General features: G+C 35.3%; 1 protein-coding gene across 12 annotated transcripts in view; it reads right to left on the bottom strand.

The window, feature by feature from the left end:
- The window catches only part of CFAP70 (cilia and flagella associated protein 70), a 94,789-nt gene that overhangs the window by 38,545 nt on the left and 35,338 nt on the right, over nt 1-20,906 (bottom strand). For 11 of the 12 annotated variants that reach the window (XM_041750847.1, XM_041750852.1, XM_041750850.1 and 8 more), the window contains 6 exons: nt 19,253-19,347; nt 14,685-14,784; nt 12,755-12,889; nt 8,102-8,272; nt 7,837-7,917; nt 6,203-6,294 (listed from right to left, as the gene is read on the bottom strand). In XM_041750847.1, the coding sequence (XP_041606781.1) occupies nt 6,203-6,294; nt 7,837-7,917; nt 8,102-8,272; nt 12,755-12,889; nt 14,685-14,784; nt 19,253-19,347 (674 nt within the window). The remainder of the gene's footprint in view (nt 1-6,202; nt 6,295-7,836; nt 7,918-8,101; nt 8,273-12,754; nt 12,890-14,684; nt 14,785-19,252; nt 19,348-20,906) is intronic. The other variant, XM_041750855.1, reaches the window with a different exon arrangement.

Raw genomic sequence — 20,906 nt, 5'->3', positions numbered from 1 at the left:
CCATTGTAAGGACTTAGGCTTTTACTCAGAGTGTGCCAGGGAGTCACTAGTAGTTTCTGAGCAGAGTAGTTAGTTACAGGAGTTGACCTCCATTTTAACACAATCAGTATAGAATAAATTGTCCAAATGTCCATCAACTGAAGAATGTGGAATAATGTGGTATACCACAGTTAAATATTATTCAACAACAAAGAAATGAAGTACTGATACATGCTATAGTCTGGATGAGCCTTGACAGCATTATGTTAAATGAAAAAAGCCAGTCACAAAAACCACATATTGTATCATTCCATTTATATGAAATGTCCAAGGCTGGAAAATCTATACAGACAAAAATTAGATACATAGTTGCCTATGACTGCAGAGTTCTGGGTTGGGTGCTGGCATGAGAGTGGGAAGAAATGGAGAGCAACTGCTAATATGTATGTGGTTTCTTTTAAGGGTAAGAAAAGTATTATAAAATTGATTGTGGTGAAGGCTGTACAACTCTGTGGGTATACTAAAAGCCACTGAATTGTATGCTTTAAATGGGTGAAGTGAATGCTAGGTGAACTATATCTCAATAAAGCTGTTACTTAAAAAAAAAAAAAAAAAAGAATAAACTGAAGGGTAGAATGTAGGGAGACCAGGTGAGAGATTACTATGACTCTGACCAGAAAGTTTGTGAGAAATAGATATATGACCTCTCTTCATATTAGATCAGGAGAGGTCCAGGCTCCATATATAAATTTGGAAGCCATTAGGATACAGCTGGTAGTAGAGCCATGAGATTAGATAAAAACCAAGGGAGTTAAGGTAGATTGAATAAACGTCCAAAGACTGAGATCTGAGAGACTCCAACATTAGAAGCTGGAGAGATAAAGAAGACCAGAGGAGGAGAAATAAAACCAAGAGGGTTTTATTTATTTTATATTTATTTTATATTCTGAGAGCCTGGTAAAGAAAGTGCTTGAAGGAGGACTGAGTAATTACTCACTAATAATAGGTCACAATGACCCTGGGAACATTGGATTGACCCCCATCATTGGATTTTTTAAAAAGATTTTATTTATTCATGAGACACACACAGAGAGAGAGAGAAAGAGAGAGAGAGGCAGAGACACAGGCAGAGGGAGAAGCAGGCTCCCTGCAAGGAGCCCGATATGGGACTCAATTCTGGATCCCAGGATCACACCCTGAGCTGAAGGCAGACACTCAACTGCTGAGCCACCCGGGCTGCCCAAGAATGCATTAAATGTATGTATATTATTATACACTGACATAGATTCAGCAGTTAGATATATATATATGCCTCAGGCAGGGACCAAAGGCAAATTACCTTTTATGAGTATTGGGTCTGATTTTCTAACACTGCCATTCTAATTTTCCTTTGCTCTATAATAGTCATTTGGGCTAACTTGGAGGAGAAATCTATCTTCTACCTCCCTACAGCCAAAGAAAAACTTTCAGGTAATAACCATATCTCATTAAAAAGTCTAAGAATAGGGGCACCTGGGTGGCTCAGGTCCTGATCCTGACATCAGGATCTGAACTCCTGATTGTGAGATTGAGCCCTATATCAGGCTCTGCACTCAGCAGGTTATCTGCTGGAGATTTTCTCTCCCTCCCCTTTGCATCACACTTTCTCTCTTTCTCCCCCCATCTCTTTCTAAAATGAATTTATCTTTTTAAAAATAAGATAAAATAATACTACTGTGTTGCATATTTGAGGAGTACCTGGCTGGTTCAGTCAGAAGAGCATATGACTGATCTCAAGGTCATGAGTTCAAGCCCCATGTTGGGTATAGAGATTACTATTAAAAAAAAAAACTTAAAAAAACCCCAAGAAATAATACTGTATTGCATGTTTGAAAGTTGCTAAAAGAGTGGACCTAAAAACTCTCATCACAAGAAAAAAAATTTTTAACTATGTATGGTGACATATTAACTAGATTTGTTGTCATAATCATTTCACAATGTACACAACTATTGAGTCATTATGTTGTACACCTGAAACTAATACAATGTTAAATTTCAATTATACTTCAATAAAAAATTATAAAAAATTGCACCTACATTTGCTATAAAACCTTCATTAAGCATGCTGTTATTTTGTCACTCAGTATTCCCTATGTAAGAGCTCAAATGAGAAATCTGTTTTAGAATTTAATGCCAGGAGGAAATCTGATCTCTTTTGGAACTAGTATGGGTCCTCCTTTATGATTAAAGCTGCATAAATTTATAGGACTTCCTTTTTTGTTAGAGAACTAATATTTGGTGCTTATTTATGAAAGTTCTACTTAATACTTGCCTCCTCTTTGTTTCCAGAACTTGAGTTTTTAACTCTCTATTTCCAGTTTATCAACTTTATTTATATATGTAATTTATAGTAAATATTATCAACTTATTTTTGGAAAGAGACTAAACACAGTTTTAAAAAGTTTTGGGGATCCCTGGGTGGTGCAGCGGTTTAGCGCCTGCCTTTGGCCCAGGGCACGATCCTGGAGACTCGGGACTGAATCCCACATCGGGCTCCCCGTGCATGGAGCCTGCTTCTCCCTCTGCCTATGTCTCTGCCTCTCTCTCTCTCTCTCTCTCTCTCTCTGTGTGTGTGTGACTATCATAAATAAATAAAAATTTAAAAAAAATAAAAATAAGAATAAAAACTTTTGAAATTTTTGGTATAAAGGATAAATGTGCCACTTCCAGCAAGTCATACTCAAAAGAATACCTCTAAATGATTAATACTTGAAAAAATGTTTAATCTCACTAAATCATTTATAATGTAGATTAAAATGAGAAACTTTTTCCCCTGTCAAAATAGCAAATATAAAAACATATTGTGTTGTGAATGTATGAAGAAGGAGTAGGCTCATATTATCACTTGTGGGATTGCAAACATTTTGGAAGGCAACATGGGGATAGTTATCAAAACCCTTAAAAATAAGTTTCAGTAGTAAATAACCTCCAAGATAAAAAGCTATCATTTCCTTTCATCCTGCACTGAGCATAGTGCTCCTCACATTGAAAGTTGAAGTCTAGATGTCAGCAAAATCATAGAGTAAAAAACCCTAAACTCCCATCCCTCTGTAGAAACATTGAAAAATACAATCAGAAACTGTCAGAACCAACTCTGCCAGGACTGTGGAAGACAGTCAAAGGCTTATAGCAACCAAGCAAATACCAAAGTAAGAAAAAGGCAATTACAATAGTGTTACAGCTTTGTGGCATTTTTACTTGCCCTTGCCTCACCCCATTCCCAGCTCAGTGGCAAATTGAAAATGGAAACCGACATTTCCAGTGTGGCACACTGGGCTCTGATTCTGGAGAAGCAGAGCAGACTTTGTTCCCAAGTTATTTCATTTGTTCTAACCTATCTGGGGCTACTTGAATGACTGACATAAGGCACTCAATTCTGTTTCTTCTTTCTTGAAATCCACTCATGGTAGAAAACCAGTGGGTGTGCATTGCCCTAAAACATGGTAAGGTTATCAAAAACTCACAGCTCTGTGGGACAGAAGATTATGGTTACGACACAACAAACCACCTAGGCCTAGGAAGAAAAGCCTGACAGGTTTTATGGAAATTAGGGTATTCAAAAGTACTTGTGTAGAAGAATTTAGAAAGCTGCACACATGTTCAGGACAGGATACATGTTCAGAAAGGAGCTGAGAAGACCCTAAGCTTCTACCACTGACTGATCTATAATCCCAGTGGAAGCAGGAAGTGAAGGCTGAGGCAGAATTACAAACAGCCTCGTTAAGAGTTAAAAGAATGCTCCAGGGGCACCTGGGTCAGATAAGTGTCCAATTCTTGATTTTGGCTCAAGTCATCATCTCAGGGTCATGAGAATGAGTCCCACCTCAGGCTCCTTGCTCAGCAGAGTCTGCTTCTCTCCCTCCCTCTGCCCCTTTCCCCATTCACATGTTCTCTCTCTCTCTCTCTCTCTCTCAAAATAAATAAATAAATCTTAAAAAAAAAAAAAAGAATGCTCTAGCATGGAGTCATTCACAAAGATTTTTAAAAAGATTTTTTGTTTTATTTTTATTTTATTATATTAAGATCCTGGCATTTAAGAAAATCTCAATCAAAACACTGACTGAACACAACCTATAACTCAATAATTAAGAACAGCAAACCCCAGGGAAGGGGAAAATCTGATTTCCAAAGTTCCCACATCATAATATCAAACTGTTCAGTTTTCAACAACAAAAAATCACAAAATGCATTAAAAAGTAAAAGTATGGCTCTTTCAAAAGAAAAAAGAAATTTATATAAATTTTTCCTGAAGAAGCCCAGACATTGGACTTGGTACAAAAAGATGTGAAATAAACTTGTGCTCAAAGAGCTAAAGGAAACCACAAACAAAAGATTAAGAGAAATCAGGAAAATGATATATAAGCAAAATAAGAATAGAATATTAGTAAAGAGACAAATTATTAAAAGAGCAAAATAGAAAGTCTGTAGTTGAAAAGTACGATAACTGAAATGAAAAATTTACTAGAGGGTTCAACAGATTTGACTTGGCAGAAGAAAGAATGAACAAACTTGAATATAGGAAAATTGAAATTACCTAGTCTGAGGGACATAAAGAAAAACAAATGAAAAAAAGTAAACAGGGATTAAAATCTGTGGGACACAATCAACATACACAATTTGTACAATCAATATACACCTTATGGGAATCCCCGAAGGAGAAGAGAGAGGGAAAGGAGCAGAAAGACATGAATCTATACATCCAAGAAGCATAACAATTTCCAAGCAGAATAAACTTAAAGAGATCTATACTAAGACAAATTGTAGTCAAATTGACATAAGCCAAAGACAAGAGAAAAACTCAAAAAGCAGTGAGAAGAGTGACTTGTCACCTAGGATAAACAGATAATTTCAATAATGTCAATAAGAATAACACAAGCTATTGAGGCCAGAAGGTACTAGAGTAACATATTTAAAGTTTTGAAAGAAAAAAATGCCAGCCAAAAATTCTATATACAGCAAATTACCCTTCAAGAATGAAGAAGAAATTAACAAAATAAACAAAGAGTCTATTAGTAAAACCTAATCTATAAGAAATGCTAAAGGGAGCCCTTCAGTCTGAAATGAAAGGACATTAGTAAGTAACTGAAGAAATAGGGAATACTGGTAAAGGTAAATATGAAAGCCAGTATTATCATACTTTTGGTTTGTACTCCTCTTTACTTGTTTTTAGAAGGTAAATGCATAAAATAGCAGCTAGAAATCTTTGCTAATCTGTGCTAATCTTTTGCGCAACGTATAAAAATATAATCTGTGGTAGGAGTGCCTGGTTGGCTCGGGTCATGATCTCAGGGTGGTGAAACTGAGCCTCGCGTCTGGGTCTGCACTCAGTGGGGAGTCTGCTTGACATCCTCTCTCTCCCTCTCCATCTTACCCTCTCTCTTTAAAAAATAAATCTTAAAAAATCTTTAAATAAATAAACAAAATCTGTGACAACAATAATATAAAGAGGGAAAGATGGAGACATAGAGGAGCAGGGTGAATAGTATTGAAGCTTAGTTGGTATTCTCAAATTAGGTTGCTACAGGTTTAAGATAGTCATTATAATTCCCAAGGTAACCACAAGAAAAAAGAATGAAGACTCAAATTACTAAAATCAGAAATAAATAATGGGGACATTACTCCCCATTTTATTAAAAAGATAAAAAGAATAGTAAGAGAATATCATGAACAATTGTCTATCAACAAATTGGATAACCTAGATGAAATGGACAATTTCCTAGAAACACAATCAAAATACTATGGTACAATATAAAAACAGTTTTTAAAAATTACATTTATTTTTAAAAATTACATTTATTTATTTATGACATGAGTAAAGTTTATATATTACACATTATTATATATTATTATGTGTGTAATATAGAAACTTTACAATAATTCCAGAAGGATAATACCAGTTTTTTTTTAAGTGGCTATCACTGAAAAAAAAAAAAAAAAGTGGCTATCACTGAGTGAGTAGAAATCTGAGTGTTTTGTATACTTGCTGATCTCAATTTTTTCAAAACCTTTATTTTTTTTAATAATGAGCACATACTGCTTTTGTAATAAGAAAACAACAGGAACAAAGAAAACTTCATCTGAGACGGAAAACATGAAAAACTATATTTATGAAGACAATCTGAATTCCTTTTATTTATACCTAAAATGTTTTTGCAAAACAAATATAAGAACCATTGCTACACACCTTCTGGCTAGCTCCTCAGGCATTCGCTTTGGAACCAAGGCTTTGTCCAGCTGAATCTCCAACACGATGTATGTCCCTGCTTCTACATATTGCTGTAAAGATAGTTTTCTCTAATTTATTCTTTCCATTAAAAACAGATATTTATGAACAAATTTTAGTAACATAAGATAACATTCACAATATAAGTAAGAAAACTGCATATCCAACTATCTGTATAGAGCTTGATCTTTCTATATTTTTAATATAGAAAAATAACTGAAAGAAAATAGTAACAGTGGTTATCTCTTGCATAAAAGCATTTCCAATTTTATTCTTGGAAACTTCTACCTCAGCTGAAGCACTTCAGCACATTTCTTGGAAATGTTCTAAGTAAATGCTGTTCTTTCTGCCATCAAATCTTTGAAGACCTGAAGAAATATTCACATAATGTTCTGATATTCCCACTCACAGCATCCACATCATTATCTACCAACTGCAACCTGATGGACATTTCCAGAATCTTGCCAGTATCCTAAATATAACGTCCCAAATTGAACTTATCATTTCCCTTATATTGACCTCTCTTTTGACATTTCTCTTAATAATTTTTTCATCCTTCTAGAATGTAAGGCTTGAAACTTATCTTTAGCTTTTCTTCCTCAGCACCCTCAAACTTCCCAATTCTAGATCTTGTCTTTTCAAGTTTCTGACTTTCTTTACTACAGCCACTTTCCTAAATCAAACTGGCATCAACATTCATCTGTACTATGATAAAAACCTATAAACTGATATTTGAAGCCTCTACCCCAAATTCATTCTCTTGTTCATTCTCTCTCTCTCCCTCTCATCCTTGCAATAGTTCTGCCCTTAAATACAGATAAGATTTTATTTTACATGACATAAAAAATTTTAATGTGAGTCTCCAGGAAGAGGCTCAAGAGCTCCTCATCACCTATATAGTGAAACCCAAACTTTATACCAAGCCTTTCAAAGTCTTTCTATAACTCAGTGCAGCCACTCTGCCTCCTTTCTCACTTCCTTCCAGAATCTCTCCCTTCTTTTCATTTCTTTGTGCTGTATACTAATTTAATTGACATACTCCAAATTCTGCTATCTTCTTTGTGCCCCGACTCAAGCTATTTCCTGGCCCTGAAATGCCAATCCTGTCATCTTCCTCTGGCAGTGTTCTCTTCATCTTTCACTACTTAGCACATATGCCACCTCTTCCATGAAGCCTTCTGAGACTGCTCCATCCTAAGAGTCATTAATCTGTCTTCTCTGAGACGTTGCAGCCCTTTTATTTGTACCTCTATTACAGCATTCATTAAAATTCTGTATTATGGTTAGTTATGTACCAATCTGTTTCACCCACCAGACTTTTGAGTGTCCTGAGTACAGATGAATACATGCTGCAGATCATGCATTTTTGCATCCCTCCTAGTACATAATATAGAATTAATAAAAGCCATAAACTCATAATGTTAGGAAGGACCTTAAAGTTAATTTGGTACTACCTGCCCATTTTAGAGAGTCTTAACAAGACAAAGAAACTTATCCAAAGTCATAAACTAGTCATGGCAAATATGGGATGGTAATTAAGATAAGAGTTTTTCACAATACCATACTTAATTTTCCAACTCTTTATGCATAATTACCTGTCCTTCTGGATTGTGGCTTAGAGGGGGTTCAACTTCCAAAGGAGTATCTGAGCTTTGAGATTTTATACTAGGTGGTTGCTGAAAGAAAATGAACACACCTCAAAAACTGAACTCTTACATGATCTTCACAACGTCAGGAATAATGATCATTATATTGCAAGAAAATGCAAACTAAACTGATGCAATTTACCATATAATAAATCAGTATAAGCCTCTGGAATGTAACAAAATTAGCAAAATCATCACCTTCTCAACAACCTACCATATCTCCAGGCCTAGGCTTTCCTTCTATATCCTTTTCTTTAACTGTTTTATCTTCTTTCACGTTCTTGGAAACAGCAGGTTTAGACAATGGAGAATTAATTCCTCCTATTTTATTATTCTGAACCAAATTATGGCCAGTATCCCGGAACAAGCTAAATGAACATTTGGTCTGAAAGGAAACAAACAAACAAAAATGCAATGAATCACAGACAAATGAGACAAATTTGAAAGACCTCTGTTTTAATTTTTCTCACTTAGTTTTCTAGATAATCTCAACATTGTAGAGTCAGGGGGAGATGCAGAAATGAAAAACTTTATTGACTGCCATTCGGGTGAGCAGGTAAAACCATCATAGAAAGTTAGTTGCCTATCCGGTTATTTAAATTATTATGAAGAGATCTTTGTTTCATAACTCTTATTCCCAGAAAGCTCTTAATCTTTGATACATAATTTTAGATTAACTTCAAGTGGTAGAATTTATTTCTGTATAAGAAATATTATCCAGGGGATTCCTGGCTCAGTGGTTGAGTGTCTGCCTTTGGCTCAGGGCGTGATCCCAGAATCCTGGAATCGAGTCCCACACTGAGCTCCCTGTGGGGAGCCTGTTTCTCCCTCTGCCCCTCTCTCTGTGTCTTTCATGAATAAATAAATAAAATCTAAAAAAAAGAAAAGAAAAGAAAAAGAAAAAATCTAGGGGGAAATCAAAGAAAGAAAGAAAGAAATATTATCCGGGACACCTGGGTGGCTCAGCAGTTAAGCACCTGCCTTTGGCTCAGGGCATGATCCTGCCGTCACAGATGGAGTCCCACATCGAGCTCCCTTCAAGGAGCCTGCTCCTCCCTATGTCTCTGCCTTTCTCTCTGTGTTTCTCATGAATAAATAAATAAAATCTTTAAAAAATATATATTATCTAATTACTAGTTGGCCTATCAACTCTAATTGGAAAAATAGGGCAAGTTTAAAGTTCAAACTAAAAACTTTGTATCAGGATCCCTGGGTGGCGCCTGCCTTTGGCCCAGGGCATTATCCTGGGGTCCTGGGATCGAGTCCCACATCAGGTTCCCTCCATGAAGCCTGCTTCTCCCTCTGCCTATGTCTCTCTCTGTCTCTCATATATGGACAAATAAAATCTTAAAAAAAAATAATAAAAACTTTGTATGGTAAAATTCAAACTTTAGGTAAATGACTGGAAAAGAATCTCATAACAACTTTTTAATTAAACAACATGGATGAAATCTAAATATAATTTATGCTGAGTGAAAGAAGCCAGACCAAAAAATAAAGAGAGGAAGAGGGTCAGAGGTATGAGAAGACACAAGAAAACTTTGCAGTGAGGTAATGGATATTTATATATATCTTGATTATGGTGATAGTTTCACTGATATACTATAAATACTCACATATATGTCTTTGTGTAAATGCAGGTTTTCAGTTCTCTTGGGTAAGTTCCTAAAAATGATTCTCTGGATTGTATGCTATGTTAGTGTTTCACATAGATTTTATATATAGCTTTTCTACCAAGTATTGAGATCAGAATATTGAAAATTCTAAATGTTACTGTCAGATTACCTATTTCTCCTTTCAGTTCTGTTGGATTTGGCTTCAAGTACCATGAGGTTCTGTTGTTGTATACATACAATGTATACATACCATGAGGTGTGTATACATTTATAATTTATGTATTTATTATATATAATACTTTATTTTTTATTTTTAAAATATTTTATTTATTCATTCATGAGAGACACAGAGAGATAGGCAGAGAGAGAAGCAGGCTCCATGCAGGGAGCTTGATGTGGGACTCAATCCCAGGACTCCAGGATCACACTGAAGGCAGACGCTTAACTGCTGAGCCACCCAGGTGTCCCTATATATAATACTTCATAAAGTCTATCTTCCTGATTAGTTGACCCTTTAATCATTATGACATGCCGCTCTATGTTCTTAGTACTCCCTTGAAGTCTATTTTGTTGGATATAAATATATAAATATATAAATATATCCACTCAGTTATGTTACATTTTCCATTTGCATAGCATATCCTTTCCATCCTTTTACTACAATTTATGTGTATCTGAATCTCAGTCTGTCTGTGGAAGGCAGATGCTCAATCGCTGAGCCACCCAGGTGTCCTGAGCATTATGATATTTTAAAGAATTGTCTAATTCTACAGATAAAATGATATTTTATTATCATTTTAATTTGTAATTCCTTGATTATAGATAAGGCCAATGTTTCTTCTTATATTTATTAGCCACTGGCATTTCTTCTTTTGTGAATTGCTGTTTCATGTACTTTGCCCTTTAAAAAAAAAAATGGTGTGTTATTATCAGTTTGATAAAGTGCTTTATATATTTTTTAAAGACTTATTTATTTATTTATTCAGAGAGAGCGAAAGAGAGGCAGAGACACAGGCACAGAGAGAAGCAGGCTCCATGCAGGGAGCCCAACGTGGGACTTGACCCAGGGTCTCCAGAATCACACCCCGGGCTGCAGGCGACGCTAAACCGCTGAGCCACCGGGGCTGCCCAGTGCTTTATATTTTAGGAATAATAGCCATCATTCGGATATGTATTCAAATATTCCCCCCAGTTTTTCGGTTACATTGTAATTGTGTTTATGATGGTTTCTTCTACATATAGAAGGTAATCTAAATCTTTTGGTAATCTAAATCTTTTTGGTAATCTAAATCTTTTTTTTGGTAATCTAAATCTTTTGTATCTTTCACTGCTTTCAAGCCTAGGAAGTCCAGGCTTGAATTAATATCTTTTAATTAATAGCCACATATACTTTTATATTCTTCACATTTAACTAAACTATTAAACTATTAAACTAAAAAAAAATAAATAAACTATTAAACTAAACTAAACTATTAAACTATTAAACTAAACTTTAGGGATCCCTGGGTGGCGCAACGGTTTGGCGCCTGCCTTTGGCCCAGGGCGCGATCCTGGAGACCCGGGATCGAATCCCACATCAGGCTCCCGGTGCATGGAGCCTGCTTCTTCCTCAGCCTGTGTCTCTGCCTCTCTCTCTCTCTCTCTCTCTCTCTCTCTCTCTGTGACTATCATAAATAAATAAAAAAAATAAATAAACTAAACTTTATATTCTTCACATTTAACGATTCTTCACATTTTATTTTTTTTTAATTTTTATTTATTTATGATAGTCACAGAGAGAGAGAGAGAGAGAGAGAGAGGCAGAGACACAGGCAGAGGGAGAAGCAGGCTCCATGCACCGGGAGCCTGATGTGGGATTCGATCCCGGGTCTCCAGGATCACGCCCTGGGCCAAAGGCAGGCGCCAAACCGCTGCGCCACCCAGGGATCCCACGATTCTTCACATTTTAATTAACTCATTTGGAATTTATTTTGATCTATGTTATATAGATCAAACATCTTGGCATTCTTTTTTTCCATTTAACTATTTACAAAGCATTAACAGTTATCTTTTTTAATGGATGCATATTGTATCATTTTTATTTATAGTAATTTACTAATCCTTTCTCTATTATTAGACATTTAAACTCATTTTTAGTTTTTACTATTATAGATCCCAAAAAGTTTTGACGAATATAAAGTTTTTGATCTTATTAAATTATTTCCTTAAGATACATCCCCCTAAGTATGAATTCTGATTAAAGGATACTTATATAAAAATAATTTATAAAAAAAATAATTTACTACTCAGTTGGTTTGCAAATAGATAGGTCTTTCATGACTCTATTATTGAAAAATTGCTGTCCTAATGCTGATGAAACAGTAATATGTTTTTGTTATTATTGTTGTGTTTTACAAAGACTCACTTTCTCCTAAGAAACAACATGATAAAACTAATTTTTTATTTGGGCAAAAAATATATACATATATATATTCTCTCTATATATATATACACACATATAGATAGATAAAAAGATAAATGATTTTAACGTTTTAACACCTGAAAATGGAAAGAACCATATTGTAGCTCATTAATCAGTTCATGGATTTATGTTTTTGCATACTTAATGCAATAGACTTCTTTCATTATCTTAAAGATTATCTTACTTATATTAAAATATAACAAACTGCATATTTAAAGTACACAATTTGATTAATTTTGACCCATGTTTACACATGTGAAGCCATCACCATAATCAAGATAACCAAAATTTCCCTTGTCCCTAATACTTTCCTCATATTCTTTTATCATCCATCGTTCCTTCTATTCCTGTTTCCAAGCAACCACTGGTCTGTATTATGTCACTACAGACTATTTTCCTAGAATTCTATTTAAATGGAATCATACATTATGTACTGTTTTTTATCTGGCTTCTTTCATTTAACATAATGCATTTGAGATTCATCCATGTTGCATGTATCAATAGTTCTTTCCTTATAACTGAGTAGTATTTCGTTTTATAGATATACAGCAAAATTTGTTTTTCTGTTCACCTGTTGATGGGGATTTAGATTGTTCTAGTTTTCACCTTTTATTATTCTAAAGTTTTTAAGTATTCAATGACTGAATAACTGTAAGTTGCTCTATTTAAATACTAGTATACCAGCTGGTTCCAAACTTCAATTACAATGATATATATGCTAAAGATGTAAGTAAACACATATATAAAAGGATAAATAGGATAATACCCTCTATATAGTTTTTTTTCTTACCTTTTCATAGACTGTACTGTCTAGGTAAGGGTAAACATGAAAAGCTCCCCGAATCCTCTTCACACCCGGATACAGCAATGGGACCATATTAACATAAGCCACACCATGAAATGAAAGCTGACTTTCATCATCAGCCTAAAGGATGACAAAACCAGAGGAATAAAAGGAATAAAACCAGAGATCTATTAGTGCTATAGAGCAATGCAGCATAAGATATGGAGAACTGACTTAGTTATCCAAAGACCTGGCTTTAGGAACTAGCTAATGCTACTTAACTATTGGCTTTAGGTCAGTTACATAGATATTTTGGATCTACATTCTTTTATGTTAAAAATGGGTTTAATAATATTATGATCACTGAAATAATGCATATAAACAGTGTTAATAAATAGTAAAGGCAGTAGTTAAATCAATACATACTCAAATTGACAATATATATTCAACTGAAAAGTCAATTTCACCATGTTGCCTCTTAAGAAAAAGTGAAGGTTTGTAAAACAATTAAAAAAAATAAGAGAATCAGAAGCTGTGATTCTGATTTTTATCAATGAAAGAGACCTTACAAATCACTCAGACCACTGATGACAGACTTTAATTTATGCCTAAATTCTAATAAATTGGTGGATTTGTTTCAGAGTATTTGAGAAAGATTCTGTATCCTTATCTGAGTTCAGAAAGAAAAAACATTTTTTAAAAAATTTATTTATTCAGAGAGAGAGAGAGACTGAGAGGCAGAGACACAGGCAGAGGGAGAAGCGGGCTCCATGCAGGGAGCCTGACGCGGCACTCGATCCTGGATCAGACCCCGGGCTGCAGGTGGCGCTAAACCGCTGCGCCACCAGGGGTGCCCAGAAAAAACATTTTGATTAATCAGTAATATCTGCCATGGATGAGAAGAATGAATGATATTTCCCACCATGTATTTGCCATCTCTAATTTCACCTAAACTCCCATTACAAAGATGAATACTTGTTAATTAATGTAACCATTTTTATGGCTATATGGTTTGCCATAGAAAATTTTAGCAGGGAAAAAATCAATTTAGCAAAAGAAAACACATTTAATCCCCACAGGATTAAAAGTAATCTCTTTTATTACATGTATTATAATAATTAGAAATTAGAAATTAGATTAAAAAGTCCTATGTTCATGTAGTAACATTATGTTATTAAGGAAATTTAGCCAATGTATATTACATATTACAAAGGGAGAAGTGGTTACTAGCAGTAGTATTTTCATTATGCAAAAAACACTATTTTGAAAATTAATAAAGTAATTTAGGTACTTGTTAAGGATCTGCTGTATAGCATGAGTCATGCTAGGTACTGTGGAGGATACAAAGCAGTCAATCACTGGATTCCTACCCTTGGCGAGTTTATGAACAAGCAAAAAGACCAGACATGTACAAATAAAACCAGAGAAAACATGTTCTAGGCTCACAAAGCTAGATCTTTTCAGAATAATGTACATCAATGAATTCTATTACTCTAATTATCAGGCTAAAACATTTTAAGTAGGATGTCTAAAAGAAATTCAGGAGGATGTATTAGGTTGAACCATGTTGCCAATATGTAACTACTGTGACCTATAAAAATGGCTGTTTTATGTGTTTTTATCAATGGTAAAACCATAACAAAGAAGTTAAAAGGAAATAGGATGTCTAGGAATAAAGTCTAAACAAGTTTTAGTGGACAATGGGGAGCTAGGGTAACCAGTCATCCTGATTTGCCAGAGACAGGAGAGTTTCCTGGGACAGGAGATTTTCAGTGCTAAAACCAGGAAACTACTTGGCAAATCGGGTTAAGCTGGTCACTGTAGAGAGCAGCTACATCATTTCACACAGTCCTTTGGTATCATTTTAGAAACAGAACAAAAGGTTGGGTCTGACAAGACATTTCTTATATAAATATTTTTAAGCAAACAAATTAACCTTATCAAATTTTGCAGCTTTCCCTTTGGGTGCAATAGTCAGAGGAACTCTTGTGATCTCTACAGGCCAAAATCGACAGTCAGCAATTCGCTTCTGAAAACTGCAAATAAAAAATCAGCCCATTAGCATCATATGCAAAAATGAGGTAGTATAATTTAAAGGTAAGTATTCCTTGTCTTTAGAAAGTATGTGGAATATAAGAAATAGTTAAAGGGACCATAGGAAAGGGGGAAACTAGTGGGGAAAAATTAGAGAGGAAGACAAACCATGAGAGACTCCTAACTCTAGGAAACAAAGGTGGAGAAGGAGAAGTGGGTGGGTGGATGGTAACTGGGTGACAGGCATTAAGGAGGGCACGTGATGTGATAAGCACCGGTGTTATACTACATGTTGGCAAATTGAATTTAACTTAAAAAAAATTAATGGAGATGCACCTGGATGATACACTTGGTTAAGCAACACTCTTGGTTTCAGCTCAGGTCCTGATTTTGGCCTTGTAGGACTGAGCCCCATGGGACTGAGACCTCCTTGGGGCTCAAGCCTCAGCATGGAGCCTACTTGGGAGACTGTCTCTTCTACCTCTCCCTTTGCCCTTCCCATCTACCCCACCCCCACCACCATGCTTTCTCTCCCTTTTTGTCTCAAAATGAATAAATACATCTTTAAAAAAGTAAAGGAATACACACACATATATATAAGCATTTTTATTATAAATAGGTTTTTTAAACCTTCCCCAATCTAAAAATTCAAAAAATAATTCTACTACACTGCTAGCAGAGGCAGACTATACATTTTTTAGAGCAATTCAACAAATGAATCAAAAACCTTAAAATGGTCACAATTTTTGACCCAGAAATTCCACTTCCAGTGATTTATTCTAAAGAAATAATCAGACAAGTATGTAAATAGTATAAGAGGTATTTATTTCTCCTGTGGAAAAAAAAAAGTAGGACTTACAGTGTTAGCTCTGACATGTAAAGAGCTTAAAAGTTGTTGCTCCTGTCCTCAGAACAACAACAAAAAAGTCAAACTGAAAAACCAATGACCTTTCTTAATCCATCTAAGAAGTAAGTTCATGGGGCAGCCCGGGTGGCTCAGCGGTTTAGCACTGCCTTCAGCCCAGGGCCTGATCCTGGAGACCCGGGATCAAGTCCCACATCAGGTTCCCCACATGGAGCCTGCTTCTCCCTCTGCCTGTGTCTCTGCCTCTCTCTCCTCTCTGTGTATTCTCATGAATAAATAAATAAAATCTTTAAAAAAAAAAAAAAAAAAAAGAAGTACGTTCATGGGGCATATTCACCACCCTGAAACTTGGAGAGACAGACCAGTATTGAGAATCACAGTTGAGACCTTTTTACAAGTAGGAAAAAGCAATGGAGCCAGGAACTGGTAAAAACATTTTAATGGTAATTTTGACAAATTGCTGGAGGCTGGATTAGCCAGAGCTAGACTCCTGGAAGCCTAGTCTTAGGGAATTCCCATACTTTTTTGGTTTTAAATCAAGAAGCCCCATCAAATGTTCATGGTGAAGATATGGGAAAAATCCTCTTAGGCAGGAAGAAGGAAAAGCAACCATTTTGAAATATGCCTGGAGTGTTATCCATAACAAATGCCTACTTTTTAAAAAGACTTTATTTATTTATTCATGAGACACACAGAGAGAAAGAGAGGCAGAGACACAGGCAGAGGGAGAAGCAGGCTCATTCAGGGAACCCGACGCAGGACTCCATCCCAGGTCTCCAGGATCAAGCCCTGGGCTGAAGGCAGTGTTAAACCATTGAGCCACCCAGTCTGCCCCAAATGCCTACTCTTTAAGGGAAACTACTTTACCAGAGCCTTATCTGACCCAGGGGAAGGGCAATTAGACAACCCCAGCCCTGTCTAGCCTTCCTGTCTCACATAAGAAGAAGCAAAAAACCGCTGTTAAACACTTCTGAAGTTCACAGCCCAGGGAGTCACACCATTACAATACTTTAACCACAGAATTATAAAACACTTCCCCTTTCCAACACTTTCCCACCACATCAGCAGGGTTCTGGTATAGTAACAATGGATTATAACTGAGAGGCTGCAAAACACAGACCCTATCTAAGAAAAATTCTTAGGCAAACCAAATACAACAGGGGAGGAGCAAAAAAGGAAACTGAAGCCTCTAGCACCTACAGTTACAGCAAACATTAAACACAGTCCAGCTCCTAGCCAGATTGATAGAAAACTTCACACTAAAAACCCTAATTACCTCACTTCTTATTACCCAATACATAATGTCCAGCTTTCAATAAAAAATTACAAGGAATACTAAAAGGCTATAAAAAAGACAAGAGACACAACATAAGAACTAGACTCAGGGGATCCCTGGGTGGCGCAGCGGTTTGGCGCCTGCCTTTGGCCCAGGGCACGATCCTGGAGACCCGGGATTGAATCCCACATCAGGCTCCCGGTGCATGGAGCCTGCTTCTTCCTCCGTCTGTGTCTCTGCCTCTCTGTCTCTCTCTGTGACTATCATAAATAAATTTTAAAAAAAAATTAAAAAAAATAGTTTAAAAAAAAAAAAGAACTAGACTCAGATACAACATATATTTTGAAATGATCACATAGGGAATTTAAAATAACTATGATTAATACACTAAGAACTCTAATGGAAAAAGCAGAAACATGCAAATAATATAATAGAGAGATGGAAATATAAGCAGAGAGATGGAAACCCTAAGAAAGAATAAAAAAGAAGTGCTAGAAATTTTAAAAACTGTAACAAAAATGAATTCATTTGATGGACTTAGTAGATTGAGCATGGATGAGTAAAGAATCAGTTAGTTTGAAGATATGTCAATAAAAACTTCCCAAACTGGGATGCCTGAGTGGCTCAGCGGTTGAGCATCTGCCTTTGGCTTGGGGCATGATCCCGGAGTTCTGAGACGGAGTCCTGCATCAGGCTTCCTGCAGGGAACTTGCTTCTCCCTCTGCCTGTGTCTCTGCCTCTCTCTGTGTGTCTCTCATGAATAAATAAATAAAAACTTCCCAAACTAAAATGGAAAGGAAAAAAATGAAAAATCGTAACGTTATATCCAAAACTGTGGAATAATTACAAAAGGTATAACAGGAATAGCAGAAAGAAGAAATGAAAAGGAATAAAAGAAATACATGAAGTCATGACTGAGAGAATTTTACTAAATAACAGACCCCATACCACAGATATAGGAAACTCAGAGAACACTAAGCATCATACAGCCAAAAAGAAAAAAAAAAACTAGGTATATCATACTCAAACTGTAAAAAATCAAAGAGAAAGAGAAAATCTTTAAAGAAGACGGGGGGACGACTCACCTTACCTATAGAGGAACAAAGATAAAAATTACATTGGATTTCTCTTCAGAAACCATACAAGTGAGAAAATAATGGAGTGAAATCAATTCAAAGTTTTGAAAAAAAACAAGCCACCGACCTAGAATTCTGTATTCAGGGAATCATCCTTCAAAAGTGAAGGAGAAATAAAGATTTTCTCAGTCAAACAAAAGTGAAGAGAATTTGTAGCCAGGAAAACTGCCATGCAAAAAATGCTAAAAGTTTTCAGAGAAAAAGAAAATCCTATAAGGTCAGAAACTTGGATCTTCATTTAAAAAAGAAGAGAATCAGAGAATAAAATTAAGGGAAAATAAATTTTCAAATTTTTCTTATTTTTAACTGGTCAAATAGATCAAAATAATAATAGCAATAATGTATACTTAACAAAATATCAGCAAGTCAATCCCAACAATGTATATTTATATTATACACCACAGTCATGTGGGGAACCAGAGGTACATAGAAATTTTCTGAAATGTCTATGCAATTTTTCTATAATTTTAACACAGTTTTTGAAAATAGTCTATGAATTGAAAAAAATATTAGAATTGCTCATTCAAATTATACATATATTGATAATCTTCTATTTCCCATCCTCTCCCTAAGCACTAGGTTACTGTAACAGACCGGTAGTTACCCACACAATATCAAGTGCCCTGCTCTTCTTTAGTATCAAACTCCTGATTTAGTCTGAGTAACAATGTGTCTAATAAAAATATAATTCCTAGCCTCTTTTGCATCTAGAGATGGCCACTGAGATATAAACTGAGGTTGCAGAAGGCTCAACCTATGGGCTCTAGGAAGGCTCTATAAGGGGGCTAAAACACCCAGCAGGTGTCCTTCTTTAATCCATACACACTGCCCCCTTTTCCAACTTTCTGTGAAGAATGTGAATGTGCAAGATAGAACTCCAACAGCCATCTTAGACCATGAGACAACCTTGTGGATGGAAGGTACATGCTAAAGAAGATACAGCAAAAAGAAAGATGGAGCCTAGATACCTGATAACACTGTGAAGGTACCATATATACTAGCTCTGGACTTGTTTTATATGAAAAGGAATCAGAACCCACCTTAGTTAAGCCACAATCACTAAAAACTTCTGTTATTAGAACTTGTGGTGGAAAAGATTCTCAGATCACTTTAACTCAAATACAGATAAAATTAACAAAAGTAACATTTCTTCCCGCCTACACTCTTTGATGGTTAGACATTCCTCTTCCTACCTGACCACTGCAGGAGGATCAAGGTAGCAGCGACTTTCCAAGTCCCAAATAATCCTTTTCTTTATGCACTCTGCTTGGTTCCTAAATTCCCTGTCCTGTAAAATAATAAGACTTTTGTTTCCTCGGTGTGCCATGGCTTCATTCTGCTCAATCTGTGAGGCATTCTTTTAATGGATTTGATCACAACACTTTTATTACTACTACTATTACTACTATAAATATGACTACTACTATAACTACTACCACATCTTAAATTTTAGGGTACTTTACTATTAATAAAGTACATAATATAAATTCTTTATATTCTCAAAACAAACCAGTACTAAAGTTCCAAATATCATTCATATAACCTCAGTCATCCAGTTCTCAACCTTAGATGCATATTAGAATTGTCTGGGAGCTTTTTAAAAAATCATTACCTGGACAGTGATATTTTGAAAGTAAATTCTTATGTAATTGATCTCAGTTAGGGCTTGGCCATTGTTATTGTATTAAAAGCTTTCCAGGTGATTCAAATGAACAACCAGGGTTGAGAACTAAAGATCTGGACTAAAAAACAATGGATTATTATTCAGCCACCATAAAGAATGAAATCTTGCCAGCAATGATATGGACAGAGCTAGAGAGTATTATGCTAAGTGAAATAAGTCAGTCAGAGAAAGCAAATACCATAAATCCATAGCAAATACCATAAATACCAAAAAATCACTCATATGTGGAATTTAAGAAGCAAATCAGATGAACATAGGGGAAAAGAAAAAAGGAGATGGAGCAAACCATAAGGGACTCTTAACTATAGAGAACAAACTGAAGGTTGCTGAAAAGGAGGTAGGCAGAGAATGGGCTAGATGGGTGATGGGTATAAAGGAGGGCTCTTGTGATGAGCACTGAATATTGTATGTGAGTGATGAAACACTAAATTCTACTCCTGAAACAATATCACACTGTATGTTAACTAACTAGAATTTAAGTAAAAACTTGAAATGGAAAAAAAAGAAATAAAGCAAATTGTAACATAAAATCTCAATATGTAAAATAAAATATCTGATCTAAATAAAAATATAAATCAAAGAGCAGTATGAATTTTCACTAATCACAATGATGAGAAGATACTATACAATGTTTTTCAAATATTGCCAGACTTATTTCAACTATTTAAAATAATTAGATACTTAAAATAATTCAACCATCCTCACTTTACAAATTATTTTATTGAATGTTTCCATTAATGATTATTAACTCATTCACGTAACATTTGCATGTATGCTTTGCAGTATTTTCTCTGCTTTTAACAAGTTTAGAATATACAAAGAAAGAATTAAGAAAGAATGAGGGAAGGAAAGAAGGAAGTAGGAAAGAGAAGGCAAGAGGGAGAAAGGAATAAAAAAGAAAAGAATACTTTCAACAACCTAAACATCCACCAAAAGGAGACTTGTCAAGTGAATTTAAGTGTGTCCACAGGAAGTGTAAAGAAAGAAAGAAAAATAAGAATGTTCTTTAGGCAGCAGTGTGGAAAAATCACCAAGATACTAAAAAGCAAGTTGCAAAAACAGTGAGTATGCCACCATTTCAGTAAGAACAAAAACAAAAACAAAAACAACCAATAGGAAAGGAATACATGTATGTACATATGTGTGTATATAAAGCAAAACTA

Source organism: Vulpes lagopus, chromosome 3 (assembly GCF_018345385.1).
Source record: "Vulpes lagopus strain Blue_001 chromosome 3, ASM1834538v1, whole genome shotgun sequence".
NCBI lineage: Eukaryota > Metazoa > Chordata > Mammalia > Carnivora > Canidae > Vulpes > Vulpes lagopus.
This window is presented reverse-complemented; position numbering and strand designations above follow the sequence as displayed.